Source organism: Hippocampus zosterae, chromosome 12, assembly GCF_025434085.1.
Source record: "Hippocampus zosterae strain Florida chromosome 12, ASM2543408v3, whole genome shotgun sequence".
NCBI classification, from domain to species: domain Eukaryota; kingdom Metazoa; phylum Chordata; class Actinopteri; order Syngnathiformes; family Syngnathidae; genus Hippocampus; species Hippocampus zosterae.
The window spans coordinates 13,029,575-13,054,218 of NC_067462.1; the positions used below are offsets into that span (position 1 = coordinate 13,029,575).

Consider the following 24,644-nt stretch of genomic DNA (forward strand, 5'->3'; position numbering starts at 1 on the left):
GAGTTGGTTTGGAAAAAGTTTATTTTTGGGCTCTTATGTCTTTCCCCTAGACGACACTTTCTGAGAACCACCCATAAACAAGTACATACACACACACACACACACGCACACACAATAGATAGATCTGTCCATAAAGTCTTTAGCATGAAAGTACTGTACTGTATATGTTGAGTAAAAACACAAAACGTTGGGAGGTTTTGCAGCAAATACATCTAAGGTTAGATTTATTAATGATTGCGTACGTGAATTAGGTAATCAGTAATGAGGAATTCAAACAGGAATACGGGTGCTCAAGACTGGTGATTGGTCATAGGGTAAAGGTTAGAGATGAGGAAAGGCACACACCCAAACATCCACACAGCTGCAGGCCTTTAAGGTCGTCCGTGTTCCAGTCACCATGCTTGGCTGCACTGAGCATGCTCAGTTGTGTTTGGCATTCAGAGTGCAGGGCAGTTAAAGGCCTGACCGCTGAGGCCTGACCGCTTTTAATCAGCACACACAAACTCACATGTACTTATATGCATACAGAGCATGATGTAGCTTGCACGCAAATGACCCACTGCGCACACTCACGCACGTCACTTCGTCTGAGACCATTTCTAAGTCAAGCGCTACGGCTGAGGGTAAATGTCACCGTTCTGCCTCTTGCAAGTGGACAGAGAAGTGTGGACTGTGCAATAAATGAGCGTGCAGGGAGCTTTTCGTTGATCTCGATTAGCTAGCAGGCTCGTGGGTGCATGGAAAGTGAACACATGGACCGCTTGGACACTTGTCGGCTTGAGTAGAAGTTCTCTGTGTGTACACCAGGGTTATTATGGTTTGGGAATTTAACTTTAACTAGCTTTTATTTTCTTTTGAGTTGGATTTTTTTTTAATTAATGTTAATTTAGTTTGTTTTCATTAGTTTTCAGGGCAGCTTTGTTTGTTTTTGTTTTTTAGCTTTATTTTACTTGCAGCAAATTTTTGTCCTTTTTCTATGTGTTTAACCAGATTAAAAAAACAGCATAGTGATGTGTTGTTGCTCAGGTGGTGCTTCTCTTCAATAGAAGACGATTCGATATGTATCTTGGAAAAAAAAGAAGAAAAACATGAAATGAGATTAACATAATTGCTAACGATATTTATCTTGCCCACCATCTTGAAGATTTAGGGAGCATCAGTTTTCTGAATTACCGTTTGTATTTTTTTGAGACATTGCGAGCCGCAGGATCCACTGGGGTTAGTTGCCAGTCAGTGATGCCAAACCAGACAGCTTAACTGAGCCCAAATGTTCTCCCGTCACTGAGAAATTTCTCCGACACAGTCTAAAGAGAACTGATGATGACTCATCTCCAGAGTGTCACTTTTCAGTCAACTTTAACTCAGCGGTATTTAACTCCAAACTTCGAATCCCATTTCAAACCTGCACATATCATTCCATCAGTTTGTAAAGTCAAGTGTAACTCTGTTTTCTATCAATAACTGGCAAATATAAATCGGAGGGCAACGTGCTCAACGCCCCTGATTTGTGTACCGCACAACAGCAGAATGTGTGAGAGTGTGTGTGCACGTGGGTGTTGAGAATGCTTTTGTGCAGTGGTAAGCACATCGTTTTCTTGTCCTCACCGCCACTACTTTACTAATGACTTGTATGCAGCATATTGACAGATGTGTCTCTCCCACTTAAATTGTGCATTTATTTTCTCTCTCTCTCTCTTTCTCATTCCTTGGCTTTATCACACACAAAAGTGGTGGAACATGTTGCTACTAGCAGTTCTATTTTGTCTTTTCAGAAGTGAAAAAAGGAAACATGAAACAGAATAAATTACAGTGATCCCTCACTATTTCGCGGTTCGTTTATCACGGCTTTGGTGCATCACAGATTTTTTCAAACATTCATATATATATATATATATATATATATATATATATATATATATTTTTTTTTTTTTTTTTTTAAGTCCGCAAAAATCAGTGTCTAAGTGTTGTTTACTCTGCGTGCTAGTGTGTGCGCACTCTGCTCAAGCTCGGAAGGTCCACGTGGGGCACGTGTGTGTGCTGCACGCATGGGCGGGCAGGTGAGTGTGTGTTGCTGAGAGAAAGAGAGAGACTTATAAGAACAAAAGTAGGTCTTTCCATCCTTAATTGTCTAAAAAACCTTAATTGACTAATCATAAACACGTCTGTATAACCGTGCTGAAGCATTATTTATTTATTATTATATTTTAAGATCGTAAACTTCTAAGATATACCAAATTGAAACTTGAATTTCATCAACGAGGAAGATTTTGAGAAAACAAATGTCAAAGACAAAAACCTTTACATCATTCATCCTACTTATCCTCAGTGGAGTTGCAGGTGTGCTGGACCCGAATCCCAACCAGCCAATTGCAGGGCACAAACAACGATTCACACTCACATTCACACCTGAGGATAGTTTAGAGCAGTGGTTCTTAACCTGGGTTCGATCTAACCACAGGGGTACGGCGAATGGTTCTCAGGGGTTCGATGGAGCCTCTGCCATGAAGGTTAAGACACACCTGACTCAACATGTCATTTAGTTATGACACGCCCGCTTGCCCATCACTGGCTGCAGATGATCACATGACATTGCATGTCCAATCGGTGCCGCGGGAAATTTCGTTCGCTCAGTAGTCAACATGTGACTGCCGTGATAGTACATCGTAAAATTAAAAAAAAAACTATACTTATGTCTTGAAATGTTATGTACTTCTTTTCTGTTTTTAATAAATGTTTTTTTTTTATGTCTTGAATTTGTAAAAAGGCATACGTTTGTCTTTCACCAATGAAGGGCTCTATTAATGTGCCTATGAACTGGTTGGGTTCGTTACCTCTTAACAAGGTTAAGAACTACTGGTTTCGAGTATTCAATGAACTAAACATATGTCCAAAAATTGTCAAACAAAAAGTCAGGCAGACCAACCACTCTTCCGCTCCTCTCAGCATCCCAGAATGAAAATATCTAACTTGGGCCAGACAAGTGACATGCTGTGGCAGTGTGATAGCAAGAGGGTGTGTTAAAAACATGTGATATCATACAGAATTGTATTCTAAATGTTTGTGTGATTCATGGAGCATAAAATTTTAGTCTGGGCAGATGAAGAGAGCCGTTGTCATTTGCTTCTCTTTAATATGGGCGGGAAAAAAGAGAATGAGACGAAGCTGAGCAATAGCAATTATTTCCAGTGAAAACAGATGTTGTTTAGCCATCATTGGAGAGTTGGTGGAAATTCTTGTCACGCTCGAGTCTGTGACAAAGCAGTGCACTGAGATTAGACGGCTGCTGCAAGACAGACATTTATGTGGCTGGAAGCTTCTATAACAAAATTGCAGCAGTACAGTGACATGATGCGCCTGACAACGACTCAAAATGTTGCCATATATGCCTACATGAGCTGTTTAGATAAGTGAGACACTTGACAGATGCAGGGCCCAGATGAGTCTGAAGGAAAAGCACGCTTCACGCATGACGGGTTTTAGTCATCGGCCTTTTCAACACATTTGCCACTGCATCGGATACACCTGCAATTTAATAAAATCTAGTACAAAAAATGTGCTCTGAGCAAGACATTGCTCTGATTTGACAGAATGCTATTATTTGAAATAAAAAAGTTTTATTATTGTGGCCGCACTGTATCGCACAGAAAGCTCTTTTGAATACATCAGCCCAAAATATTTAACTGAATGGTGTAAAATATCGCCACAAAAATATTTACAGTGTGAAACGTAAATCATAGTGCAAAACGGTATAAATGACATATTGCTAATGTTGCAAAGGTAATAATTGTTATGCAGCCTCTGTGTTGACTGGGTACCAAATGAAGTGCATGTTATCCGTTTATCAAGTGAACAAACATGGCAACATGATATCATTTTTTGGATTCATGCAAGGGCAATCTAGATTTAAAAAAACTAATTTATTTTTAATCTAACAAGTGGCCAATCTCATCTAACCGTATATCTCTTCAGGCAACGCTGTATTTAATTTTATCTTTTGTATACATCCAAAAGCAATGTACAGTGGAACTAGATCCGCGGGCTATCTGTTCTGATCTAGTGGGGCAAATATGCTGGGCCTTTATTTTATTGTATTTTATTACCAATACAATCGTACTGCAAGGCGCTATCTGCTGATCTAATAACAGACATCTTCAAATATTAATTTGAGAGTTTCAGTATCAGTGTTGAAACAACTGACAGCACGTTATGTGTGACACCCTCTCAGGTGTACCGTATCTCCCTTATTTGTTCTTCCTTTTCAGTTCACTTTTACGCGTCAATCAAGCAGTGATGGCTTGCCCTCCCTGTTACATTTCATGTGTTTCCAAACATCCCCAGTGTCAGTAAATACAGCATTTCCCACAATGTCCATCCTGCTGTCACTGTAAGGCCACTCACACACACACACAGACACACACACGCAAGACATGAATTCACAAACACACACACCATAAAATCCATCTCAGGGAAAGTTCCACACCCATCAATTGCGAATGTGGTTTGCATGTAAACATGCACATAGAAAATATTGCTCTGTATTTGTATCTTTTCCTTCCTCTGGAAAGACACACAATCACACGCACGGAGTCTTTGTGCGCACACGCTCACACACAAAGACTGACCACTGGGAAGTGGTGCTGTCAACTTGCCAGGCCTCTTCAACAAATAAACACCCTATCTATCTATCCATTCAATGAATGTCTGTGAGCGTGTGTGTGTGTGTGTGTGTGTGTGTGTGTGTGTGCGTGCATGTGTCCATTTGGGGTGCGTTTGTTTCTGTGTGTTAAGTTGAATTCCTGAGCCTGTGGTTACCAACAGCTTTGAAGTTGCAACATTACTAGGGCCCCAGAGTGACAGGCTTACACGCCATCCCCCAGTTTGCAGTAGAAGGCCCATAAAGAGGAGCACAACAGGCAATGATGCCACAATTAACAAACCCCGCTTGCATCCTTAGCTAGGGGCTGCTCATTTGCCAACTACAACGTGAAACACTAAAATTTGGTTCATTCGTAATTTTATTTATTTATTTTTCCTGAGGGATACACCTGCAATAGGTGAAAATCCACAATATTGATCAGCCAAATAAACTCTGTATTTTTTGTGTTTTTATTCCATCACACACACACATCAAATCTTATTAAAACGCACATAAACTTATTAAGAATACACTATTCCTGAGTGTGTTTTCAATTGAAGTGAGCTGTAAAACTGACACATAAAACAAAAGAATCAAACCAAACCAACCAAATAATACAATTTCAAAGTCTGCTATCTTAATGTGATCATGCAGTACAGTAATCCCTCGTTTATCGCGGTTAATGAGGACCAAAACCACCCGTGATAAACGAAAATCCGCGAAGTAGCACCGCCCCCCCTCCATAAGGTACATGTACATAATATTTATAAGCCCAAATTTAATAGGATACAATCATGTAGAAGTCAATTTTGAGGTAATTAACATGACTTAATGCTGTATACTAATAGATTTAAACATTGGATTGGATACAACTTTATTGTCAAATGTGCTGTATGTATAAAAAGATTAAATTTCTTCCCTCTCAACATAAAACAAGAGGATGTATAAATTAGGTTAGTTTATGAATAACAAAATACAGTAAACATATACATGTAGTACTGTATATGTTGCTCTATGTGACTCGCTGTTGTTTTGCTGATTTTCGCTGCTTCTCACGGGCCTTTTGCTGACCTTTTGCGGATTTAAAAATAAATAAAAATTATGAATATGTTTGAAAAAAAATATGCGATGCACTGAAGCCGCGATAAACGAACCACGAAATAGCGAGGGATCACTGTATTATGTGAAATGCCAGAGACAGGCTCACAGAAAGTAGCACAGACTTTGCAGTATATGCGAACCGTTACACTCTTGTTACTTTAACACACGGAGCAGCAACACACACACACACACACACACACACACACACACACACACACACGCACACACACACACACACACACACACACACAAAGAAAGTATACAACATTACTCACAGGAAAATATTCTCGCTGCTCTGTGGGAAACAACGGTGATGATATAGCCGAACGTTAAAACATTAGCCTGGGTGCATTTCACATGCAGGATTATAAGAACACTTATAACCCTGCAATGTGTAACTTTGAAGGATGACCATGTGAGTGTGTGTTTTATTTTAACTGTCTGGCTCGCTCTTTCTTTTCCACACACAAACACGCAGGCATGCATACACAAACACACAACAGAACACACGCACGCACGCACATAGGGATCAGTATATGCTCCAGCGGTCAGAATTATTGCTGAGTTGCCTTGCATTGTCAATTCTAGTCGTTGAATTAATGCTGCCTCTAATTAACTACACGCTCATTCCTCTTGCCTCTCTCTTTTCACTTTTTCCACACTCCCTTCTTTTTTTTTTTTTTTGCTCCCCCTCCCCAGTCAGACTTTCCTCCAGGCTGCTGTGTAGTGGAGTGGTATGATTACTGCAGGCCCCTCACTAAGCTTTTTAATTAGCTTTGTGTACACATCAAGGCTATGGAGGGCGCCCCAAAAAGTCAAATGATACAGGATGGGTTCTCATCTTTTGGAGTGGCTACGATGTGTTAGTAAGAATTTACGTTACCATACTTTGCATTTGTGAAAAATAACCCACCATCTATTCCATAGCTACTTCTCACAGGCCGAATGTGTTTGAGTTAAAAAAAAGAATAATAATGATTAGCAATACGTTCATAAGACCACCACACGAGACCACTCTAACCGGAGCCCTAAATCCAAACCCTGTCCTTTTTACTTGCCTCGTCTTCTCTTTTTCTTTCTTAGCTTTTAAATGGCTACATTCCAGGGAGCACCCAGCCAAAAGACTAGAGCAGAGAAAGCCTTCACGCTAAACTAAAGTGACAGGGGAGGAGAGGATGGATTCAATGGAACACTAGCCTACAACACATAGCCATATACAGTGTAACACTTCATTTACCAAAAACAAAAACAAGAAAATTGCATCCATACACCGGACAATGAAATTTGATGATTTGATATAAATGGCTGTATTTAAAATATGCGTGCATTCTGCTATATGTCTCTGCGTAGCATTAAATAACTCCACACTCAACCACAAAGAGCAATATAGCCTGAATCTGGTCAGCAAACGGTAAAAGACATTATCTTGGGTAAAACAATCATGTGTAGCTGAGTGCTGCTGGAATGGAGAACAATCGCTCAGTTTACTCGGGGAAGATAAAAATATAAAGGCTTACAACACAGAGACGTACAGTATATTATACAGATGCACGCTCATGGGTAAGCAGAGATGACATGTTCTCGAGAGGCCAGTGATTATATAACGGTCAACACAAACAAAGCCAGAGTTTCTGGGGGAGCAAAGTGGAGCCAATAAATGTGATTTTATAGAACCCAGCCGAAAATGTCTCGCGAGGAAGCTGTTTGGGAAAATCATAGAAATATTTTTCCATTTGTTCTTCTTGTTATGTTTCATATTATTATGATTATTACATAAACAAAGGCTGATCTGCTAACTGGGCACATGCAGGGTTGTTTCTGGCAAAAGTGCAAAAATGCCAATGATTTCAGGTTGCATATTTTGGAAGTTCTACATGTAAATGGAATAATCTGGGTCAAACAAAATGATTTTTAAAATGCACAACAGTATATAACTTAGCATCTTTAAAAGGCAGATGCAAACAACAGTGCTGTGCAGAAGCATTATGAGGAGACACAGGAAAAATACAGGACTGTCTGTGTGCAGGCGGCCCGGTAGTCCAGTGGTTAGCACGTCGGCTTCACAGTGCAGAGGTACCGGGTTCGATTCCAGCTCCGGCCTCCCTGTGTGGAGTTTGCATGTTCTCCCTGGGCCTGCGTGGGTTTTCTCCGGGTGCTCCGGTTTCCTCCCACATTCCAAAAATATGCATGGCAGGCTGATTGAACGCTCTAAATTGTCCCTAGGTGTGAGTGTGAGTGCGAATGGTTGTTCGTCTCTGTGTGCCCTGCGATTGGCTGGCAACCGATTCAGGGTGTCCCCCGCCTACTGCCCGAAGACAGCTGGGATAGGCTCCAGCACCCCCCGCGACCCTAGTGAGGATCAAGCGGTTGGGAAGATGAATGAATGAATGAATGTCTGTGTGCATATGACTGGCCCAGCAGAAGCGTGTACGGCAGGAAAGATTACTGACACACTGGCAACGGGTGGCCCTTCAAACTGGCTTTTATGCTGCCAGTGGCTGACGAGATGAAGATTGACAGGTGAGTAGGGGAGACAGGTGTACTGATTAAGGAGACACCCAAAAGGTAACACAACAAAAGGGAGGGGCAATCCCTTGACCAAATAAATTTAAGTAAATTCAGCGTACCATTTTTTTCAGTTTAAAAAAAAAAAAAAAGTTTTTTTTCAGTGTAAGAAAAAGAAGATATCCCTTGGGTCAAAATAGTTTCCCATTTTTGAAATGCGAGAAGTGAAAATTGTTACAACATATCATTTTATTTACATTGCAGACAGTATGTCACTTTCACATTAGCGTGAATAAACATTTCAGCTCTTCCTTTAACACTGCAATCGTAGTAAATAGTGTGCCAACGGGCTCACTACCAGTAACCACCTCTCTGTCATAGTGAACACATAATTTTGCTCCCGTTATTTTGGATCTCAGTCCTGAACACAAAATCAATTTTATCAAGTTTAATGTAGATTGCTCTGATGTCATTGCTACTCACATGCCCCCAAATGTGCATCATATTTGGCTAATTTAATCAATTCAATTGTATTAAATCCTTGCTCGGGTAGATCTCAGCAATTCTCAACATTGAATTCATAAAGACAGCAATATTATTGCAATAACCTAGAGGAATAAAATAAGTGACTGTATATATGGAGCACGTTCCATAATGCCACGTCAACATGAGCAAATATCTTCTGCTTCAAAAAACAGCTCAATGTGAAGACTGAGAAGTCTTGGTTTTCCTTAAAATTACAAAGTGTGGTGGGGGTGGGGGATACATTAATCAAGGTGATTGTGGTCATTTATATTTAGTGGCACAATATTTACCAAAAATAATCCCTTTACACTAGTCAAACAGATGCGACAAGAAAATTGAGTTTCGGGGAAAATCCTTTTTTTATTTTTTATTTACTGTATGTGTTATCGTTTAAAGCATTAACAACAGGGCTGGCCGGTTAAGGGATTGGGTGTCTTGATACATCGAGTGAGAAGGAAAACTTTGGCCTCTCATCAACATGCGACTGGACAGCTGCCTGCGTTTGCAAAATGCACATACAGGAGCACACACATACGCACACAAACACATTTATACACACACACATACACACACACACACACACACACACACATATCCATACTCTCCTTACAGACATCCGTTTGCTGTTTTAGGATCAAATTAAGGTCGGAGGAATTTCACACTGATGGTAGACAGGAGTCGCTTCACCTGCTGCAGTTTGTTCTAATGACAGATGAAAGACTGACTTAGCTTGATTAGATCTGGCCCCACATTCTCTGCGCAAAGGCTACTCTCAAAGCATACAATAATCTCGGCCACCATGGTCACAACCGCTCGCACACTAAGACCTCACGCCGTCCGCTGTGACAGAGATGATGAAATATCCAAATGCGCTCGCAGCATTCAGCGTCCATTCGGTGCCACTCGGCACACACCTTCGGATCATTACAAATTGCTCGTGGTGTTCCATTTCGAACAACAGACATGCTTACTTTTGATGGTACCACTGAAATAAAACAACAATCTGGTTTATATAAACAGTTCACAGAATGGAATGGATGGGACACTACACACACAGACACACATACGCGATTATAACGTAGTGTACTCTGTAGAGGCCCTTTAAACACACTTTGTGTCTGTATAAACATAAAACTGCTCTAATGTTCTCTCTTGGCCCCTCTCTCATCACGCCAGAGGTATCGGTTAATGGAAGATCCTGCATTAATGCAACGGCCGTGATGAAAAACAAAACATGAAATATTCAACAAAGAGCAGTTTGAATCACTAACACACAAAACACCAACGGCGAGCTGATCACATTCCATGGCAAAATTCTCTTCAACTCAGGAATTACCTGATTACTCAAATATGATCTGAGATTAACTTTTATGTGCGTAACAGTAAATAGTTGCAGAAGTAATTGAGCGATGACATTGATTAGAATTATAACTTTATAAAACATCACGATGGATTTAAAATATTCTAATCAAGATGTTTTAGTAAATTGTGGACTTTCAGCTTTGATTTAAGAAGCTCTAGTTTCCTAAACTATTCTACTTACTCATTAAAAATGACACATTTGACAGAAAATATCAATTTCTCAAAGTTAGAAAAAGTGATGCAAATATAAGTATCAACTAATTAAAACTATACTTGGATTTAAAAAAAATGTGCATGGTCAATCATCACCCTAATCAGATGTGTTGCCAGTACTGAAAAGCAGTTGGCTCCAGTTGCTGCTTTTTTTTGGGTGTCCTTGCCTTCGTTTTTGATACTGCCACTGATACTGTCTGTGGAGACGACATGGGTTAAACATGCCATTATTTATCCATTTTAGCCGTGTACTGCATTGTAAATAAGTGTTCAGCTTCCCTGCTATGGGTCTGTAAGGTGACCTAACTGCATACACTCATCCGTCTGTTAACACAGACGGCCTGGGCAGCGAGCTATGCTCTGGGGCCCGTGGTGGCTGCATGTGGGGGATGCAGGGGCCTGTTGATGCAGCTGTCCCACTCCAGAGTAACATAAGACCTTATTAGAGTCCATTAGAGCACTTTGAATTCAATAAGAGATTGTCCAGTACATCCAAACATTCGCACAATTCACATGGCGTTAGGAAGGGAAAAAAGGTTGATTGGCTAAAGGGCTAGCCGTTGGCTACAAGGTGCTGTTTGCTAACATTATGCATTTGCATAGACACAATAAAAGTCAAAGCATTCTTAACACGACATCAATCTCGTACTATGGATATTTGACATGACAACTATTTGCATCATTATCGCGGGCATGCTTTTTGAATTATTCTAACGATATTTCAGCCGTCGCAGGTCATAACCTCGGTCAGAGGTGGATGTCTTCGTCTGGTTAATGTCTGTTTCTCAGCATTATCAGAACACCCAAAACTCATGATAATCCTCGTTTATCAGTGCAAAACAAGTATTCATTTGTTTCCTCTATCTTTTGACGTTTTGTTAGGACAGGATGCCTGCATGATAACAAAGCATGAGGACAGTGAGTCTACCAGAAGTCCACCATCCCAGAAAAGACATTCCCTTGGCCCCACCAGCAGGGGTTTTAACCCGTTACACTCTCTTTGATCTTTAATTCACAATGAGCCGAGGTCTGGAAAGTGGATCAACATGGCAGCATTTGCAACCAGATATAATAATGAAAATAAAAATGTAGATATCGGTCTCCTATATTGCACAAGAAGAACATTACAGTCATTGTGGACAGCAAGGGAAGAAATGTCCGCTTGGAACACATTTTCATATTCCGGAGCAGAACATATAGAATGACATAAACCACTGTTGCCAGCCACATTGAAGACAACTTGGGGTTTTACAGCACATGCTGTGTCTGCAAGCACTTTTGGCTTTGATTTGGAAAAAAAAATGTAAACACATGCATAAACCAGAAGAGCATGAATTAAACAGGAAGTTGCCAGAAACCACTGATATGTGTAATCTTAGAGTTTCCATAACAATTTTAGAAAAAGCAGAGGTTGTCATGTTTATATATGGGATAGTGAGAAAAGAGGCAATGGCGAATAATGGGGCCAGCATGATGTTTGAGTTCTGTTCAAAGACTCTCTGTTAGCTCTGGAAAATGATTGCTATCAATTGTAATGACGCTCCAATTTTGTTTCAGGGTGTCACAGTGTGCTGTATCTGATTTTTAAATTATGCATTTGACTTGGAATAATAAGAAATGCATGCATTGTGGGAGCTAATTGGAACATTATGAAACAGAAACTTTCTGTAGATAACCTAGGTCATGTGGTTTATGATGATAGTTTTCGAACCCGTGTAACTGAGTTCTGTATTTTAAAAAGTTTTGTAGTGCTGAGAATCACTTGATGCAAAATCATCACCGTTACGTCACAAATCCTCTGAACCTACTTAGCCGCTTGGTCCCAATGGCAATATCACAATCAAAAATCATAGACAGATTTCCTATAATGCATTCAAAATAAATTAAGAAATATATGAAATCATGGTTGGCACGTCTCCTTCATAGTAAAGAGACTCTAGTGTTGAATCTCAAGCATTTCCGTAAGCTGAAGTGGGTTTCTAGAATGACTTCAGCTTCCTCTCACATCCGCGTGAATGAAGGGGAATGTTTTTTGATTTTTTTTTTGTGTGCCCCCTAATTGATTGATGAGTTTGTACCCCTAATACAAGTGGCTCTATCTCACCTGAGGCCATAATAAAGCCAAGTGACCATCTAAAATGGATGGATAATTAAAAAGAATATATCTAAGAGTGGGCGGCATGGTGTTGAACTGGTTAGCATGTCTGCCTCACAGTACCGTGAGGGTGCAGGGTTCGATTATGGCTCCGGCCTTCCGGTGCGGGATTTTTATTTTCTGTCTGTGCCTGCGTGGGTTTTCTCTGGGTACTCCGGTTTTCTCCCACATTCCGAAAACTTGCATTGCAGATTAATAGCACACTCTAAATTGTCCCTTGGTGTGAATGTTAGCGTGAAGTTGTTGTTGTTGTTGTTGTTTGTCTATGTGTCCCGCTGCAACTGGCTGGCAACATGTTCAAGGTGTAACCCGCCTACTGCCTGAAGACAGTTGGGAGAGGCTCCAAGACAACTGCGAGGATAAGCAGTTTGGATAATGGATGGATGGATATTTAACAATAAAGTACATTTGAAAATGACATGTAAAATTAAATGCAAGAACAAGTAAAAAAAATAAAAAAATACAAGTACTGTGGAGAACTTATTCTTTTTTCTCACATCGGTAAAAACTCAATTTGAGGTCAAGTAGAAGAAAATCAGCCCATCCACTCATTGCGTACTTTTGCTCCTGCAACTTTTGCGACTGACAACTCACATCACTGTTCTGAATATCATGCTTGATAATGTCGTAAGCAGACCATAGACCAAAATTAGACCAGGATAGCTAGAAACCACCTCCAGGGTATCAATACACATTCAGGGTGAAATTGAGTATCTCCAGACTTGATTTAATGCCGACTTACTCATGTCTCCTCCAACACCCACAACCACCACCACAGTTATTTCGTATTTTAGCATCCGTTCTCCCACCCTCTTCTTTCTTCTATGTTATCACTTCCATTCTTGCTCTTCTGGTTCTGATCCCCCCCCCCCCCCCCCCAGTTAATGATGTGACACAGAGCGGCTTACTCTCAAACTACCGTGTGCTGAACACCACAGCCAAGACCTGGATAACACATTATGCATGAATGGAAAAATAAATGTGTGACTGCTGATTCATCCACCCCCACTATGGTTTTCTTTGGTTCTTTTGAACTACACAAACAGAACACATACGCATCAACTTAAAACAAAGATTGGACATTTTATGTTATAAAGGTTCTGGTTTGACAGATATGGGGTGTGAACGTATGTTTGGTAAATGTGCATTTTAAGACATCCAATATTTCAATGACAAAAGGCAATGTGTGATTCAGGGAGGCCGGTTCAAGAATGCATAAAAGAAAATAAATGTTACATGGGAAAGTGACAGACACAATAAAACAGCAAATGATGAATGTGCGCAAGAGGGAAAAAAAGTCTTACTTTGGCAGGTGCTGCTCCTTTCTTCGTAGCCAGCGTTGCACAGACACTTTCCAATGGGCACGAGCCACTCGCCCTCTGTGCTGCAGTACATTCGCGGAGGTTCCTCCTCTTTTGAGTTATTGACGCATAAACCTTTCACCTCAACCAGTGACTGGGAGTCCACTGGCACCGTGTCAGGGAAGGAGGCCAGATTCTTCACTGTGTTTGGGCACTTTTTAAAGTAAACCCTCACAGAGACCAAAGCGACGCAGGCACCCACATCCTGGAATGCCAGGTAGAAGCCCTTCTTGGTCAGTGGGCCCACTTCACGCACTTCAGTGTTGAGTTTGAGGATGCGGTCGCCAAGGTCCATTTGAGTGAAACTTTCATCCGCAGCTATGGTGTCAATCTTGGAGAATTGGTGTTCTCGGAAGTGACTACCTTGGTCTTCATCGGTCTCCAAGTAGAGAAGGTTGAAGGTCTCCTTGCATGTGCCCAGAACTAATGGGATGGAGTTGCAGTCCCTCAGTGTGAACTTCAGTTCAACGTAGATCTTCTGGGCTGACTGACGAGGGATCCAGTTGGTGCGAAGCCAGTTGTTCTGGCTGTACTCCATTACGTTGCACACTTGGAAAGTCCGGATGGGTGTATAATGCTCATCCACCCCACTGATTTCCTCCCACTGTAAAAAAAAGAAATGGATGGAAAGGGACAAGGGACAAAAGTAGGGAAAGACGAAGAGAAGCAAAAGATAGAAAAGTCGCAGAGGTAAATGCAGGTGAAAATTTGCAGGAGGGAAAGAGAAAGTACGGAAAAGAAAGTATTTAAAGATAGAAACCGTTGAATTAAAAGATCAGGAAAGAGAAGCAGGCAGAAGTTAAAGAATGAGACAGTGCCAGAAAAGTATTTGGGGTGAGCAGAAGAAGAAAGAAGGGAAGCATCAGAGAAGCAGAAATAAGGAAAAATAGGGAAGGATAATAGAGAGAAAAAAGAACGTTATTGCCATTCTGAAAGATTCACAGTTACGTTATTTAGATTCAGACACATCCATGCTGAAATCTAAACACTTAAGGGCGGAAAAATAACACTACCATAGCTATTATAGAACAGTGAATTGTAAACTAATTGGTTCATTGTTCTAGAGATGAAAAAACATGATTAAAATCAGTACAAGTTATGGGATCATTATTTTAAAAAAAATATTGTAATGTTTTTTTCCCGCCCCTTTTACTAACAGGTGATCTACAAGTGAGGACTGCAGTTTTTGGCTATCTACGTAACAGTAATGCCACTAATAGAAACGTGCGGTAACTACTACGAAAATAAAGAAGCTAGAAAGTATGGAGAGATTTCAGTGTATACCAGGAACGTTCATGGCTATCTTACATTTTCCCTCCACTGGAAGAAAGCGATGAGAGAGGAAAGGAGACAAGAAAGTGGGGTCATTCCTTTTGAATTCAGCACAGTGGGAAGACTCATTGATCATACGCTTTGGCTTCGCAGTTCAGGAAAACCAAAAGTGAATCAGAGAGACGACGAATGAGAAAACACCTGAAACACTGGGTTCACTGTGGTTACATGGACAGTCATTGGAATTATTGGGTCTAAAGGGGGGCTTTGTTCTCTTCTGGCGGAATAAAGAATGGATGGGAGCCTGGATGGGCAGTACTTTTGAGAAACAAAGAGAGAGACACACTTGATAAGTGGAAACAAAACTACCCCTTTTGGACAAGTGTTACTTAAACTTAAACCCTTCACGCATTCACATATAGTTCATGTGGCATGCGGAGGTCCACGCATGGACACAGTATGGCAAGGTTTGAATGCTTCTGTTTGTTGCCACCGTGTGTGCCAATCATATCGTTCGAGTATCCAAGGACCTCTCAGGCTGAAGTATAGCCACTTTCTTTTCATCTCTTAGTAAAAGACCTCAAGTGGAAGTCTGGAGAGCTGCTGAGGGGACTCAAGCTCAAGTAGAGCTTGCACCAAAGAGCAGAGCGATGGATGAAGGAGAGAGCACCACAAGCTACAAATAATGGCCCTTGAAATTCCACTGGTGTTTATCCTCCACTGTCGCAGTTTCACAGCATCACCTCATTCGCCAGTGTAGTCTAAGTGCTCTATAGGTCGAACAAAAACAGGCAGAAGGAGGCATACTTGAGTGATCTGGCTAAATAAAGCAAACCTTTTATTGTTGTTGTTTTTTTAACTTCAGCGAAACTTTAAGTAAAACTGTGTTTTTTTTTAGATGTCGTCAGACACTCGCCTGAAGTCAACTATGACAGGCTTCAATTCATTTGTGACTATAAGAGGATAAGACATTGTAAATGGATACGTGGGACTACAGCGAGTTTTTGGTCATGTGGATTTTTTTTTTTAATCAGAGGTCTTTCTTTTTCAGTTTTGTTTTTTAACTAATGAAGGTGAGTGGCGCAGAAAATGGAAGTGTGAATGTTTAAATCCAAATATCTGTGTGATTAGTTTTACTGCCTCATCTGTCCCGCCTCGCTCGTTCTGTTTCAGCCAATCAGTTACCAGCCTCCCGCAGTGTTTTACCCAGAGGTGTCTTTTCTGTATGGTAACTAATTAAGTCTATTTAGTGCCCCATTTGTAATTCAGTGGGTTTGGATCATTGATGTTTTGTGGTGCCATTCCCTGCCTTTGTTAATGTTGTTGCTGTTGAACAACCTCCAACTGGGTCCTAAAGCGGCTACTAAAGTCGTAGCGACCCGGGTACCTGCCGACCTGACTTGACTGGGAACCGTTCGTAGCCCGAAGGCACGCCCAACAGTTGGGCTGTTACTGTTGTTGTTTATGTGTGAGAAAGTTCATTTCATTTCATTGCCCTGTCAGTCTCATTTAAAGACTTTCTGCTCATTGAGATAATTTCCAGTTTAGTTTAAGCATGATTTGTCAATTCCTGGAAAATATCTGTAAAACCGATTTGCACATAAATGGACAGCTGATACAACGCCAAGCGTGTAGGACTTGTGCCTTTATCACCCTAACACAATTAAATCAAAACAGACAAATAAAAACTAAATTCCGTGCCTTGTCTATTTTTTTCTTCATTCATTATAAGAAAAGGGTACGATATCAGGAATCCCTGAGGTCACGTGCCAAGTATTGCACCGTGCCACACCATTTGAGAAGTGAAGTAGGAGAATACTATGATTAATTTACTGTTTAAATGGCTGTAAAGCACAAAAAGATTATTTAAGAAGACCCATTCAGTGTCCAAAGACTTTTCATTTACAGCAAAATGACATGCACGTACGTATTAACTGTCCATTCAACTGAATTGGTAAAAATGAAGGTTTAGAAGGTCAATAAGAAGCTCATCCAACAGCTTAGGAATCTCCAACCATGGATACGGAGATGCTCTCTTACCAAACTTGTCTCAATAACTAAAAGCAACAAGCGGACAAGTCCTTTGTTTATCACCTGGTGTGTGAAACTCCCCATCCCATTGGCTTCTAATTGACATACAACAACACGAGGACCCTACGCCGGTCCTTGTGACCTTTGCCCCCTGGCCCCCATGGTCACAGCTGGGCCACTGTTTGGTGTGATCTTGTCCTAGATTTCTCTGATCTTTGCTGTAGGTGAAGCAACTTAAGGGACAGTAAAACGAGAGTGCAGTAACATGAGCTGTTAAAAGAAATTACAAGTACGGCAACAGGCACGTCTCAGCAGTTCACCAGTTCACCCGCTTCAAAGAAAGGTCAATGCGAGTTAACGGGCCAGTATGGGGGCCACTATAAGGTAACAATGCTTTTAGGCCAAGACTTGAGGAAACAAGATGGACATTAAGCATCCTGAATGAATTCAACAAGAATCATTGATGAAATTGGGTAGTGACCATAAACCTTGTGATGTTAGTTTGAATATTTGTATGTGAAGCCTATACTTTAAACTTCACCCTATAAATAAATGAATGCTTGTATAAAACATGCTTTGGACTAATGGTGATTCCTGAGCAGTTAATGGTTTGATCATGGAATGTGTTTTTTTTTTTTGTCCTCCACAGTAGGACAGGGCTGTCCATAACAAGTGTGGAGACATCTTAAACTCTGACCTCTGTAGGGGAAACGGGGGTCACAGACACGACAACTGCTGCATATCAGTCAAAGGACATTTCTTCAGCTTATGTTTTCCAAAAGGAGCACACGTTGCATGCTTCCTCTATTTTACTTTGCTGCCAATCTGATTTGGCGTGAATTTTAAATGAGGAAAGATGTGAATGTGTGTCATGTTCGCAACACAGATGAGGTGGTGTAAATAAAGCCATGCTAGCGTCCGTTCAGGCAAGATTGTGTACAAATTGTGATTATTACCGTATGAGACTTCTATGATGTGATGGGAAAAGACAGTCTTGTGGAGCTACAGAAACAATTACAAGGACGTCTTTTGTATTTAGCAGTCAGATTGACTCGACACTCCTTTTTACTGATGCCAATATACCAAATGGCTTGCAGAGGAGGAAAACTTTGATGAGACAGTATTTTTTTTCCTGCAATAGGTGAAATCCGCACTGTCGAGAATCAATTAAAAAAATAATAGTTTTATCTCCCCAAAACATTTGAATCAATTTTGAAAACATATTTGAATGCAAACATTACAAATTGCAAACAAATGTCGGTGTCCATGCAAGTGCCTTTTCCTGGTGAAATGACACGTGATCCAAGTGTGCGTCCGATTGTTTGAACATGAGCTGTGGCATGAAAGTGTTCATTGTCTTTATTTGTTTTACTGTTTACCCGGCCTTAAAAGTGCATCAGCGAATGTGGTTCATCTTTGCCGCATGAGCATTACAGTAAGTAAGTACATTGTAAATATGTATTTAAAAAAATAAATAAGTAATAATTGGGGGGGAAATTAAATATTGGGGGTTGAAATGGAGCATCATAACGTAAGAGAACAGTTTTATTTTTCATGAAATCTTTTAATCATTTTCATCTGAACTGAACAACTTTCCAAGTGCTGATTTTGTTGGGCTGAAGCATTAAAAGTAGAAAAGTAGAACTACAGAAAATGTTGTTGTAATACACTTTGTAACGGCTACCATTTATTTAAGTACTTTTTTTAAAGTCATATTTTTCAAGTAAAATGTGTCTGATCCATCCACTTATCCTGCTCCAGGTCACGGGGAATCTCCAGCCCAACCCAGCTTGACTCCGAATTTAATACAGAATACATCCATGATTGTTTGCAATCGCACATCAAGAGGGATACAATTCAATCTAGCCTTCACTCAAAGTGGGAATTTATCTCACACCGGGTGCACAAAAGTCAACCATGTGGACCAGCATGTTCGCCGTTTGCAGTTTAATGGCATGAATTTCAACTATATTCATAAATTTCAACTTTTGCTCAAGTTTATGATCACGGGATATGCAAAGTTGTTGGCCACAACGTAGTTGTATTCTCCGCTGCTTTCCACAAAACACAGACTTCACACTGTGTGTACCCATTAATTCTATTTGCATGTCCAGAGAGTATCTGGGGTGTTGGTTTGTTGCTGAAGAATGCTTTCAGAGCACTCAAGAATGTAATCTGTGACTCTCTTTAGTCTTGTGGACGGCTAAGCTCCCAGGACACCGCTCCGCCATCAGCCTTCCTCCCAAACAGATAAGAAATATATCTGGATCACACACATTGGCATATACTAACACACAGACCCTCATCACTTCAGCCTGTCTACACTGTGAACATCCTGGGAGGGTGAACTCTTTAATTTGCTCTGACCGGAGCATGTTGTGTCTCAGTGGACCAATAGCCACCGCCTCACCGTCAATGTGAAGGAGTGTGCGTGTGTGTCAGGGCTTGGTGCCACATTATGAGAAATCATTTGCGCGCAGCAGTGTCCCAGGGCAGGCTGCTTATCAGAGCAAGTCACTAGATGACGTGAGTAATTACAGATGATTCACCTTGAGGACTTCATCATCAGCATTCTTTCCCTCCGTGTCTGTCTCTCATCCTGACTTTCTCTGTCTCTTCTCTTATCTTTTTTGTCCCTCATTTCAATCAATCCCTGTCTTTTCGATAAAACTCACATTCAATAAGGACATTGCAGCAGTGGTACTCCTGCCCATGTTATTTATTTTCTAATACTTCTCATTCCCAATCTTGCAATGTAACAGAGTACAAATATGATGACATGATATTTAAGTAGAATTTCCACATAACTTCGCTGACATTATATATAAATATATAATGGACACATATTATCCATTATAGTCAATAATTCTTTGTTGTTGGGCACATTAGTACTTTACAGTACCATTTTTGTGGTGTTGTCTTTTTTAATATCATACAATTACGGTGATTGCCAGGCTAACTAACCTGTGCGAGCTCATTTACCAGCATGCAAAGCTGCACCACTGACGAAAACCAAACGCGTTCAAAATTTAACAACATAAAAAAAATAGATAAATAAAGGTGGCCCGGTGTTCCAGTGGTTAGCGCGTCTACCTCACAGTGCAGAAGTACCGGGTTCAATTCCAGCTCCGGCCTCCCTGTGTGGAGTTTACATGTTCTCCCCGTCCTGCGTGGGTTTTCTGCGGGTACTCTGGTTTCCTCCCACAAACTAGAAACATGCATGGCAGGCTGATTGTACACTCTAAATTGTGCCGAGGTGTGAGTGTGAGTGTGAGCGCGAATGGTTGTTCGTCTGTGTGCCCTACGATTAGTTGGCAACCGATTCAGGGTGTCCACTGCCTACTGCTCGAAGATGGCTGGGATAGGCTCCCGCACCCTAGTGAGGATAAGCGGATTGGAAAATGGATGGATGGATAAAAATAATCAATATTCTAACCGTTCACTCTTCGAAATGTTTTCACTTCCGATAGTTGTCCAAGAATAGGACAAATTATTTTGAACATAAACTACCAAAGTCAGGGCCAAACTATTACCATCATCGAATATATTAAAATTAACGTAGTACTTTAGTTTTACATCATCTCCAGCTGGCATGACATTGAAGAACATGGTCCAACAGATGCTCAAATGTCAAACAGCAAAAATTGTACCCTCTCTCACGTTGCTCTGCCTTAAAACATGCAGAGTGCCGCGAGATGCGTCCACAAAACTTCTGCTCTACATACAATCCAAAAAAGCAAAACACAGGAGCAAATCTTTGATCTTCAGTGAATTGAGGTATAACAAAAATTGTGGATATCATGCATGTTGCAATATGACCTCAAAATTTTTTGGTTGTTAATTAAGATTATTTTCAAAATTTCTGACTTAACAATTTTAATCCTATTCTAAAATACATGTTTTATTTTTGCATGCGTATAATTGTGTAATGTTCTTTACTTTTCTCACTTAAACCAGTGTTACATACCTTTGGCCGACACCTTTCAAGCTTTTTCACTGTTCAGACACTATATTTTCAATATAAACTTTAAAAAAAAAATCAAATTAGAGCCTTTTACAGGGTGCCAGTCCCATATGCGACTGAGGAAAAAACTTCTGGCAGCTCCTCTGAGCAAATGAGAATTATTTTAAGTCACCGCCAAAAACACTTAATCAAGGAAAAATAAGAAAATGTGCTCCTAAGTGTGTGTGTGTGTGTGTGTGTGTGTGTGTGTAAGTGCGTGTGATTTTGCGAGTGTGTGGGCCAACCCTGAGGCACAGTAGTCGAACCAGTTAGACAAATAAACTAAGCGAGAACCCAGTGCCAAGGCTTTGTAGTGGAGAAAGGCTGACAGATGAGCCTGCAAATGTTTTTTTTTTTAAACCCCCAAAATATTGGTGCAAATTCATTTTTAAAAGCACACTTTTGTGTGATATTTGCATAATGCAATACTGATATTTTTGCTGCGGTTTGAAAAAAAAAACTTTTCTGTGGATGCATGCACTGATTATTGTTTAGTATCCCAGCAAAGCTACAGTATATCACCACGTAGGTACGAGTCAGTTTTGTTTCTTACAATCTAAGCCTGTCCGTCAACACCTTATCAGCTAAGCAAGATTCAGTAACATTTATCACATTCTGAAACATTTTTTTAACATAGAAAATGTGTTGAAGGGCATTATTTTATTATTAAAAGGGAAAATATTTTAATGGTAACTTTTCTTTTCATTCTGAATACTATGTAGGTATATGAGTATATTGTATTATGACACTAATGATTTTAAATTTTTAATGATTTTTTTTTAAACCACACCGCAACAAAAATAGGTCCCCTATCAGAAGTCATTGCGGAATATCCTCTCATATCAAATATTGGTTTATTCAATATACCACTTCAATTGCAGTGTTTTCCTTAAAATAAATAAATAAATAAATAAATAAAGGGTGGTAAAATACCAGGTCAGTTTTGAATGCATATCGTGCCAAAAAGAGGTTAAGCATATTGCAAATTCCAGCAAAGATGCTTTTGTCCAAACAATCCAAAATCTCTTAATACCATAATCTTTCTTTAATGAACACACACACACACACACACACACACACACACACATACACATACACAAACACACACACACACAATTACAGTAAACACCAATACAAACATATTCTCCTAAGCATCTCGACCATATGGCGAGTGCTGAATGTTTATACCCTTCAACCTGTGAGATGAAGAATGGACCAAATCGTCGAAACAAAAGTGGGTTAAGCTACACTTGTCTTATTCGTCTGACACAACAAAGAGACAGAGAGAGAGAGAAAGAGAGAGAGAGAGAGAGAGAGAGAGAGCCTGTGGACATCAAGAAAAGAATCCTAGTCTGCATGCCGACATATCCCACACGAAATATCGTAATAGTGGAAATAACAGTAGCTCGTCAATGTCAGGAGGATCACATGTCTAAATTCACTGGAGACAGAGGATACTCACCCCATGTGACGGGTAGGAAATCCATCCTAACTCTCCTTGGCTTGCTTTAGAATCTAACAGGTTCACTGTCGGGGTGAAGAGAGAAAACAAAGAACATATGAGTGTCTAGTCCTTGTTAGCCCCAATTAGCCCTTATCTAATCCCGCAGGACAGATCCCCGACCTCAAGCACTCTAGCGCTGATCATGCCACTGTTTACTCAGCTGCGACACAATACACATATTCTGTGCTTGGCAACAGTAAGGGCAGAGTTCCTAGTACACGCAAGCATACAAGCAGAAGTTGCTAGGCACAGATATCAGAAAAGAAAACATGCGTCAATGGGGGGTAAAAAAAAGGGTCGTTTATGCTCATGTGAGTTTCTGACCCCATTGTGCCCGTTGTCTACCACCAACACCATTTTATACATTTGGGGGGGCAGCAATTTGGAGTTACTCTGCAATCGCTAGCTTCGGAAAAGATTCGATTGAGAAAACAGGTCAAGAGACAGCGTCTTCCTAATTCATGTTCAGATGCAAAATATACGGAAAGCTCAATCTTGAATAACATAAATGTGGTGGAAATCAAATGAATTGGCATCCCCACCCAAACCAATTGAAGAAAAGAATGCTTCGGAAGGACAGAGGTGCTTGAATTCAGCAAGATTCTGTTTTCAAAACAAAAGAAAAAAGTGAAAAAGTCGGCATTCAGTATTCTTTTCCCAGAAGGACACTACAAAACATATGTGAGAAAACTAGTGTGGGTGAGTTACAGTTCCAGAATTTGGGTTCTGATTATTCATCCCAGGTTGACGGTGAGATGTGACGAGCAGTTTCTTGGCTGGAAAACACTCCGTTCTGTCAGCACTATTGGCAAAGTGGGGGGGATCAAAATTGACTGCAGACCAATTTTCATTTGCAATGATTATGTAGCAAGCATTTTATTTCTAATTTGTATTTACACAAATGGAAATATGCTCAAGTGAGCCAAGGAAAGAAATTTGCATTGACTTTGTCTGTGTGTGTTTTTTTTTTTCAAGTTTCTCAGACATGACTTGAATAAAGGAGACCATCTGATCTAAATGCCGTTTCAGGGGTCTGCATTTTAAAATATGCTGGCAAGAGGCATCCCGACAAACCTGACACACGTACTATACACAAGCTGTCAACGTAGCTTGCCATGTAATTTCCATCTCAGGATTGCTGAGATGCAGGAAAAAGCCGTGCATACTGTGTCAGGAATATCCACACACTGCGCCTGGGATCTTAGCGACATCCACAAATAACTATTTAGTTGAACCTTGTATATATGAGATACATTTATGAGACTATTCTCCACTGTTGCGGGATTCACATTGGCCTCCTCTCTAGTTATTTTTTAAATAAAAGAAAATAATTGATAACGATTTGGGAAATAAAGCAAGGAAATAATGTATGAGCAAGTAAAATCTTGGATTGCCCTCAGTAAGTCCAAACATAAAAGTGAAGGGAAATGTCCCTAATGAGATTTAAATACAGACTAAACATTTTCTTATGAATATCTTACCATTATTCCCTAACTGCAAGCCTTTCAAAAAAATGGCAAAATGTGAATTCTTTTTGCTCCAAGCTATATTTTCAGCCCACCACGTCTATGCCGTGTTGGTGAAGTTGCTGCCAAATTTGACGATTTTCTGGCGGTGTCTTGTAGGTTTTTGTCCAAATTTATGGAGCTCACATTGGCACGTGAACAAGTTTCTCGCGTTACAGGAAAATTGGCCAATTTGAATATTGCTTACCGACAGTTTCATATTACATTACAATGAGACGATCTCAATTTATTTCATCACACACGAGCAAATGCTATCTGTGCACACATGTATCAGTAAGTGAAGCCAGATCCAAACGATACCAAACTTCTGTATGCAAATGCAGAATATACTGATGCTGACGATGGTACCGTTTTGTCACAGTCCACACTCTGGTTTGTCAAACAAGATTTAGCCCACACAAGCAGTATAATGAACGACGACTCTCCACTCTCGATGAGTTCATCTTGTGG

General features: G+C 40.4%; 1 protein-coding gene across 5 annotated transcripts in view; it reads right to left on the reverse strand.

The window, feature by feature from the left end:
• The window catches only part of epha3 (eph receptor A3), an 86,596-nt gene that overhangs the window by 57,526 nt on the left and 4,426 nt on the right, over positions 1-24,644 (reverse strand). For 4 of the 5 annotated variants that reach the window (XM_052082084.1, XM_052082083.1, XM_052082086.1 and 1 more), the window contains exons 2-3: positions 22,627-22,691; positions 13,802-14,462 (exon numbers count right to left, since the gene is read on the reverse strand). In XM_052082084.1, coding sequence (XP_051938044.1) covers positions 13,802-14,462; positions 22,627-22,691 — 726 coding nt within the window. Of the gene's footprint in view, positions 1-13,801; positions 14,463-15,142; positions 15,179-22,626; positions 22,692-24,644 lie in introns of all 5 variants that reach the window. The other variant, XM_052082087.1, reaches the window with a different exon arrangement.